Genomic DNA, 9,041 nt, shown 5'->3' on the forward strand with positions numbered 1-9,041 from the left:
TGGGGCTTGGCTAGCCGGTGGGGATAAGTTGGTTAGCTGGGGGTACAGGTTGGGGCTTGGCTAGCCGGTGGGATAAGTTGGTTAGCTGGGGGTAGAGGTTGGGGCTTGGCTCGCCGGTGGGCATAAGTTGGTTAGCTGGGGGTACAGGTTGGGGCTTGGCTCGCCGGTGGAGATAAGTTGCTCAACTGGGGGTAGTGGTTGCGGCTTGTTTAGTAGGTGGGGATAAGTTGGTTAGCTGGGGGTACAGGTTGGGGCTTGGTTAGTCGGTGAGGATAAGTTGGTTAGCTGGGGGTACAGGTTGGGGCTTGGCTCGCCGGTGGAGATAAGTTGCTCAACTGGGGGTAGTGGTTGCGGCTTGTTTAGTAGGTGGGGATAAGTTGGTTCGCTGGGGTTACAGGTTGGGGTTTGGCTAGTCGGTGGGGATAAGTTGGTTAGCTGGGGTTACAGGTTGGGGTTTGGCTAGTCGGTGGGGATAAGTTGGTTCGCTGGGGTTACAGGTTGGGGTTTGGCTAGTCGGTGGGGATAAGTTGGTTAGCTGGGTGTTGGGTTGGTTATCAGGCCGTGGGTGTTCATGCTGATGGTCCATCGTTAGTGGGCTGGAGGCAGGGGAGGGTTGGCTATCAGGCCGGGGGCCCGAGCGGGTTGGTTATCAGGTTGGTTATCAAGTTGGAAGGCGATGTTGTTTAGCTGGTGGGGAAACGCGGTTGGTTTAGAAGTGGTTGGAGGAGACGAGGCTGGGGAGTTTGTCAGGACCAGTTGGTCGCAGGCTTGGGGGGGGGGGGGGGGGGGGGAGAGGGTGGAGAAGATGGGGGATAGAAGGGATGTGCTAGTAAGTTGGCTGGGGAGGGAGTTGTTGAGCTGGCCTGGAACCACGAACGTTATGTCTGCGTCTGTTGCACGTCCTGTCGGTGTCAGGGACAGAAACGCAATCCTCATCTTGTAGCCGGGCCCACGTTTTCTCAGCAGACGAACCATGGGCGCCATTAATATTTGTTAACTCTCTACTGCGCATTGGTGTAAACATGACTCGTATTTCCCCAGTACAAGTCCAACACCCAGAGTTCACGGCCTGTCTCACCTGTGGCCCCATATGACCCGTTCATATCCGATCGGTTAATTGATAACACAACTTTCATTGAATGAGGATCAAAAGCAAATGAAAACTACCCAAGCATGTGACAACCAAACCACTGCCTGTTTTGTCATTAAAAGAAATTTCACATTTGTAATGAATTTGTTCAAAAGTGTGATATTAGCTTTTAAACTTAAGGTGAGTAAAACTTTTTAATCATTTGTTGTACTAATTTAATTTATTCCATCATTTCTGTCGTTAGGTGATCCTGGATTTTTGTCCCCCGTCGCACCGCGGAGCGAAAGGGGGACGATGGTTTTCCCCTCCGTCCGTGTGTCCGTCCGTCCGTCCGTCCGTCCGTGTGTCCGTCCGTCCGGCCGTGTGTCCGTCCGTCCGTATGTGCGTGCGTGCGTGCGCGAAGGACCGCATTTGGTGTGTGGGTGCAACCCACGTCAAAATCCAATATGGCCGCCGCCATGTACGTCCGACGCCATGTATGTCTGAACCTTGTGAGCGGAATATCTTGAAAAATAAGCGAAGTACCAACTTCCAATCTGGTGTGTGGGTGTATCGAGGCATAAGGAAGAACGCTATTGAAAAGTGGTTCGCCACGTCAAAATCCAAGATGGCCGCCACCATATATATGTCATTTTTTTTTCTTTTTTCTTTTTTTCTTTTTTTTGTATACTGAATCGAGGCTCGTGAAAGAGCTAAACGTGAAAGCGTGAAAGAGTCTGAACTTTGTGAGCGAAATATCGTGAAATATAAACGAACTACTCACGTCTAATCTGGTGTGTGGGTGTATCTCGGCATCAGGAAGAACGCTATTGAAAATTGGGTCGCCACGTCAAAATCCAAGATGGCCGCCACCATATATATGCCTGAACCTTGTGAGCGAAATATCTTGAAAAATAAACGAACTACTAACTTCTAATCTGGTGTGTGTGCGTATCTACGCATAAGGAAGAAGGCTATTGAAAATTTGGTCGCCATGTCAAAATCCAAGATAGCCGCCGCCATGTATGTCTGAACCTTGTGAGTGGAATATCTTGAAAAATAAGCGAAGTACCAACTTCTAATCCGGTGTGTGGGTGTATCTATGCATAAGGAAGAACGCCATTGAAAATTGGGTTGCCATGTCAAAATTCAAGATGGCTGCCTTGCGTCTTCCACTTTGTTAACTCACATCACTTCACCGACGGGGGACCTCGGCGTAACGCTTGTTTTCAATGTAACGCGCTTGTATTGATTAAGCACCTCTGCCCTTCCCCCACCGTTCCTCATATGCGTCATCTATATATTACGTATGGACGGAAGGGCAATGGGATAACATGGAGGAAAGGAAGAAAACAGGATGATATGAAAGAAAGGATCCGGTGTGGGAGGATAAAGAGGTGAGGGGAGAGGAAGAACAATCATACAAAGGGGAGAAGGAGGGGTTAAAAATTTTGCCGAATTTGCATACGTAATAAATACATGCCCTACTAATCCTAATCCATGACATTTTGCGCGTCTCACGTTTTCTCACGTTCGCTTAATGCACGAGAGTTGATCAGGCTGAGCGCACACGGAGAGGACAAAAAACTAACATTGATCAGTTTAAAGGTTTAAATGGCCTACTACCACTACTACTACCACACTACTACTACTACTACTACAACTACTACTACCACCACTACTACCACTACTACTACTACTACTACTACTACTACTACTACCACTACTACTACCACCACTACCAGTACAACTACCACTACTACTACTACCAGTACTACTACCATGACTACCAGTACTACTACCACTACTACTACCACCCCTACCAGAACTACTACCACTACTACTACTGATTCTGATGTACCATACCCTGTTGTAGTGCGTGGGTGATGCTGAAGCAGTTTATTGGCAGGGGTTATAGTGGGTGGTTTGTCATTGCCTTCCCAGCAGTCGTTATGGAAGGCATTTGTAATTTGTTCAGGGTGTCGGCGATGGCTTGCCTACTCTTCACGAAGGACACCATGGGATATTTAACATGTACCGATTCATTCAGGCAGACGGAACGCCAAGTTCAACGTCCATCCGTGGGACGGCACACGCATTGATGAACGACCCTGTCTGTGAATGACAGGTTATAGCTGCGCCAAGATTCGAACACAGGCTTCGACAGCTTAGAGTCGTATGCGCGTAACTCGAAGGCATCCTCCCAGCCTCTACTACTTTAATGGCTCCAGTTTTTCCAACCTTCTTCTGGGGTTGGCTGGGGAAAGTTTTTTTTTTTTTGCTTAAATATTTGATGCACTTGCCGGCCAGGACCGAAGTTCCACCGAAGGTGGTAAAAATTTGTATTTTGTTAAGGGTGCCGGTGATAACTCGCCTGATGGCCACCAACATCCAACAGCACTCCTTTAATGTCCTTCTGATGGACGGAACATGTGAAACACCGAAATCACAGTTTATAGCTGGATCGGGATTCAAACCCTGGCTCGACAGCTCAAAGGTGAAAGTGCAAAGCTCTAAGCTACACACATAAATTAAAGGATTAGGAAGAAATATTCAGATAAAAATTATACAAAATTGACAGTTTTGTAAAATGTCAATCATCACCTATTTTGTTTTTTTAAAGTCAGGCCACGGACTTAGTGATCGCCCTTTGGTACATCCCTCGCGTATACCCAATCAGTGCTCGAGTCGTCAGTACAAAGATGAAATAGTTTATTGAGTACTTTAAGCCATACACTTTCTGATGGCAAACAAAATCGATTGCAAATTGTTGTTACAAGAGCAATGCTAACACAATTAAACAAAATGACTCGGGTATCATGTAATAATTTATACATACTATGAATATATAATAAGGTTATGTACAAATCAAAGGACAAATGCATGCCTATAACATATTCTTTCCATAAGCGTCTTATGGCAAATGAAATTCATGTTAAGGAATGATTCTTGTTTGTTTTCTTGAAACGAGTCTCGGTTGGTCCTGAAATGAATCTGCGGCTTCGTAACAATTGTAAGATTATAAAAAAAAGTTATTTTAAAGATTGGTGTTAAAAGTTTTGTGGAACATCAACTTTATTTGCATAAAACTATTAAGGATTGAAACTAAGATTTGAAAAGAATTCCTTTAATAAAGCGTTGCATTTTCCATCATTTATTCGATTAATTCAAATTTGATTTGTATTGCAGCAATTGCAACGTCAAAAAACAAACAAAAAAAAAAATACAGAAATAAAAACAAGTTTAATAAACAGGCACTTTTACAGTTATTGAAAATATTCACAATTCTACGAACAATTTAACAAGAAGTTAATGCTGTAAAAATATATATATATATTTATATATATATATATACGATGAAGGCACCTGCGTGATCTGTCGTAAGAAAATTACTCTGTGGCTTTCAAATCATACAGCATTGATATCAACCTAAAATGATTTAATTGCCTTAAAATTACAAGCTGTGAATTTTTTTTTTTACTGATTTTAAAACGATAAGGAAGACTTCTTGTCCTCACGGAGGATTGAAATATGTAATTGGTAAAAATTAAAATTGTCATGGGAATAATAACACGTTTGAAATGATGGTGCTGCGGCTAGCGAGTCGTCATGGAACTGCCATGGCATCACGTCCATTGGAGGTTGGTCGGACTACATGGCATGACGTTTCGACACCGCCGAGGATGTGCTTACCCCGGTACGCACTCTTCATGTAGAGATTCGGGAAGTTTACTGTATGAGGATTGCGGTCACGAGAGATGGACATTTTCACTCGAATAGGAGCACGTGGCTCCAAAATGCGTCCACGTAGCTAGACCCATAAACAGCAGACATACGCTTGATGCCTGCATCAACGTGGAACTCTAAAAACGTTTGCTCCTTCATTAAGGGAAGCTTTGACTACTTGAAGCTAAAATGCCGGTGAATCCCATATGCAGAATGCATCATGGTTGTGTGGTGTGCACACGTGTTCACCATAAGCCTTGTACCTTAATGCGGTTCACCTGAACTTCCCTTTTTTATTTTTTAAGAATGTGTTGAGGTCAAGGTGTGTACCGCTTCATGTTCACGGTCGGGTGAGCTGGGTATAGACTGGCTGCTCCCATGGTGGTGGGCTGTGTGTCGGTGGGAGTGACGCAGCCTCTGCCACTGGTGTGTATGAGGCACGCTGGGAAGGACCCATGTATGAAAATGTAGAGTACAAAGCTCCAGGTTGTGCCCCGGCAACGTGACCCCCATAGTAGCCACCTTGATGTGGTCCATGTGGGTCAGAGTAGCTATACTGTGACCGCGTAATTGTGGGGACCACTGTGGCCCCATAGTGCTGCAGATTGAATGGGATGTAATTTCCGAGGTGCGGGTGTTGCTGACTTTGTGGGGGTGAGTGTTGCTGCTGTTGCGACTGCTGCTGTTGCTGTTGTTGCTGTGGTTGCTGACCTGTCTGCGTCTGCACCTGCGCAGCCTGCGTGTCGCTGTAATGGCTGGGGCTGAGTTGTTCGGTCTTGACATGTGTGCGCACTTCGGCATTCATTGGACTCGATGATGGAGCACTGGGTGCAGGTAGTGGTGTCTTGGTTCCAGATGTCAACCAAGTGTGTGGTGTTCCTCCTCCAACAAGACCATACACACTAGGTGGTGCATACACTCCCTGGCCAGGGTGCCCGTTGGGTGGTAGATATTGGTCAAACTCGTTGACGTCGAAGGATTCCATATTGGAGATGACCTCGCGACTCAGTTCACGAATGTCCACATTGCTGAAGTCGATGTGTTGCCGACCTCCCTCCTGCAGAGGGCGTCCTTCACGTTTGATGTCAAGCTTGTTGCCATGCACCTCTGTCTTGGGAGTAGTCGGGGGTGTAGGCGGACCCTGCGAGTTCCCTGTCGAAGGTGAAGAGGAGGGCGAAGAAAGGAGATGGTGATAACTCACAGCGTTAGATATCCTTCACAGAATGTTTGAAGTTTCCACGTCAACTTTTTGACATTTCATATGAATTACGAATTGTGTTATGTGATGGAGGATGGCATTCTGATTTTTCGAATAAGCATTCCCAATGATACTGATTTATTAAGATAGTTGCGCAAAAAATGCCTCCAAAACATGATGATGAGGTGAATGTTTCGTGGTGATGGTAATGATGATGTATAGTTGTGGGGTCGATAGTTTCACCAGGCAGACATTATAAAACAGTATATGGCTTCATGGTAATTGATTAGCATTGGATTTTATATTTACTTGGCACATATTTGTATCGTTTTCAGGTAGTGTAAGAAAGACGTAGACAATTTCCACAGAAGATGTGACTGTTTTACCATCATATGTGGTCATGTGAAGAAGGTTCAAGCATTCAAAAGGGTGTCAGCGCTCTTGTTTGGAACTGGTAATAAATTGGTGACCGCTGTCAGGTGTCAGATGTAGAGTGGTGAAATAGAGGATGGAGCGGTCATCAACGAACCTGAGTGATCGCTTGGGGAGTGTGCATCAGGGGCACCATGCGGAGAGTCTGTCAGAGCTTTGTACAGGGTGACCGGAGCCGGATGCGAGTCCTCTCCCATCCCGTCTGCATCTGCTTGGCCCCCTTTGCCTGCCTTGCGGCGCCGAGGCTGGTACTTGTAGTCAGGGTGGTCCTTCTTGTGCTGTACGCGGAGCCTTTCGGCTTCCTCCACGAAAGGTCGCTTCTCATTCTCACTCAGCAAACTGTGAGGGGAGAGTTTTCAAAGAACGTCCTCAGTACCCCAGTAAAGTACATCCAGTGCACTCAGCCTATATCAGGTCAACCACAGTGCTACAAAAAATGCTCATTCACAAAAATGTAACTTAGGATGAGTTTCCAGACAGTCAGCAAGAAGAACCACCTTTAGAGGCCATTTTCCCCCGCAGAGCAGGGGTTGGCCTTTTTCAGGCACCGTGGTCCCCTTTTTGAAGTAATATTTTATGGCCGGATGCCCTTCCTGCCACCAACCCTGTTAGTCAACACACAGGGAATTACCAGTGAACTGGTACTCAATTTGCCGACCTCGGAAGGATGACAGGCTGAGTCAACCCCCCTGGCGTTAATTCAGCGATCCCCGAGATTCAAACTCAGTATCCTAGGATCCCAAGCCGGCACCCTAACCGCTAAGTCAACACCAGGCAACAGTTAGCAAGAATGGAGTAATTTGGTAAGGTGACCAAATTCAAGTGACGATCTCCTTGCATTTTGGAATATCCAGGGCAGAGGATGGCGCGCTCACAACAGCGTCCTTTCGAGCAACAGTTATACTTAACTGGTATGATCAACAGACGCAGATTGCTGGAAGCCGACCAAGTGCAACCTTTGCTTAAGATGTGCCCTGATGCTTCGTCTGTTTATCTCAAGGCTTTACACAATTACCTAGCACACACACACACACACATATATATATATATATATATATATATATATATATATATATATATATATATATATATATATATATATATATATATATATATATATAATTGACCGTCCATGGCGAATCACTTGCCAGAATGAACATGGAAAGTAAGTAAAATTAACCCTTCACGGCAGGAAACGCATAACTATACATTTTTGGTGGAATCGAGTACAGAATGGGGTGAAAGTAACTTAATGATGGGGGAGAAATAAAACTAAGTCAATACTGATAAGATGTATGGACGGATCATTGGCTCCAGCACAACCGGTGTTGAACTCACCGCCAAAGCTTCCCGAGGGTCTTGCTGAGCTCGGCGTTGTGCAGGTGTGGGTACTGATCGGCAAGCTTGCGACGCGCTGCCTGCGCCCACACCATGAACGCGTTCATGGGACGCTTGACGTGCGGCTTCGCCTTGGACGAGCCGTTTACGCGCACCGGCATGGGCACCAGGGTCCAGTCGTAGCCCTTGAGGACCTGGCTCACGGCCTCGCGGATGCATGCGGGGAACTTGTCGTCGTCCTCGGAGGAAGTTTTTCGTTCGCCCTCTCTGCCGGCGGAGCCTCCGCTGCCACCCGCCACCTCGTCGAGCAATCCGCGCCGCGCCGACCCTTGGCTGTCGGTCTCGGAACCGGCGAGCGAGTCCACTGTAGATCCCACCGAGCTGTGCTCTGACAGGGCCGGGCTCGGCGTCGCTGACATTCGCTCGTCTTCCATTGTTCGCCTGTCGTTTCGAAGTTCGGTGATCGGAAGAGGTGCACGTAGCCCGAACTTGCTACCCGTTCTCGGCTCCGCTCCAACACTCCAAAGGAGCTTCTGATCCCCACCCCCCCTGTCGAGTTTGTCTCGCTCTCGCTGCCTGTGCTTTCTCTGTCCACTTTTTCCCAGCCCTCGCCCTCTTTCCCTCCTTCTGGCCGTGTCGCAGTTGACCGTCCGAGAGGCGGAACGTAGAGGTTTTAAATCCCAACTGGAGAAAGTTACGTCGAACTCTTCCAGTGCTGAGGTGTTGCATCAATCACATGCCAAGGTTGCGAGGGCTCCTCCTATTGGTCAGAAGTTTTGGGGGCGGGGTTAGACTAGCTAATAAATATATCAAGAGTTGTGAAAAGATCCGCCATGACAGATGCTGAGACGCCTGATGCAAAATCGGCCCATCATGCTGAATGTGCACAACAAAAACAATACAATAACCACAACAACAACAGCATGTGTGTGTTTTTCGAGAAATTTGATCACGTGAAACGCCTGGATATATCCATACTCAATACAGTTTTTTTAAATACTTTGCATATAAACCTCTGAATTATTTACGACTTTGATTTCATGTACAAAACAATGTGTTCAAGATGCAATTGTCTGTCGTTTGTATCTTCAACAGACTGTTTTGCACATGATTCAAACAATCTGTTGAAGAGGCAATCATCGATCATTGACTTTCCGTAGAGACGATTTGTGATACTTAATGACCAGTGAACCTTCTGTGTTTAAAAGGATTGTAAAAATAAACAGTAATTCAATCAAATGTTTTACATTATAAATGAATATATATATATATATATAC

The 9,041-nt window shown here is 46.1% G+C and overlaps 1 protein-coding gene across 1 annotated transcript; it reads right to left on the reverse strand.

Annotated features, from left to right (window-relative positions):
• Positions 1–3,764: 3,764 nt before the first annotated feature.
• LOC137416857 (transcription factor Sox-9-B) lies at positions 3,765–8,518 on the reverse strand. The gene is made up of 3 exons (XM_068102514.2): positions 7,764–8,518; positions 6,523–6,764; positions 3,765–5,947 (listed from the first exon to the last, which is right to left on the reverse strand). The coding sequence occupies exons 1-3, from the start codon at positions 8,195–8,197 to the stop codon at positions 5,136–5,138; spliced, it is 1,488 nt and encodes a 495-aa protein (XP_067958615.2). The 5' UTR covers positions 8,198–8,518; the 3' UTR covers positions 3,765–5,135.
• Between the last annotated feature and the right edge of the window lie 523 nt (positions 8,519–9,041).

This window comes from Myxine glutinosa, chromosome 3, assembly GCF_964187855.1.
Source record: "Myxine glutinosa chromosome 3, kmMyxGlut1.1, whole genome shotgun sequence".
Lineage (NCBI taxonomy): Eukaryota > Metazoa > Chordata > Myxini > Myxiniformes > Myxinidae > Myxine > Myxine glutinosa.

Excerpts from the sequence above, each read along its gene's own strand:
- LOC137416857 (XM_068102514.2), bottom strand. The coding sequence starts at position 8,197 with ATGGAAGACGAGCGAATGTCAGCGACGCCGAGCCCGGCCCTGTCAGAG. Across the intron at positions 6,765-7,763 it reads ACCCTCGGGAAGCTTTGGCG|TTTGCTGAGTGAGAATGAGA; the intron begins GTGAGTTCAACA and ends CTCCCCTCACAG. Across the intron at positions 5,948-6,522 it reads CTCCCCAAGCGATCACTCAG|GGAACTCGCAGGGTCCGCCT; the intron begins GTTCGTTGATGA and ends CACCTTCGACAG.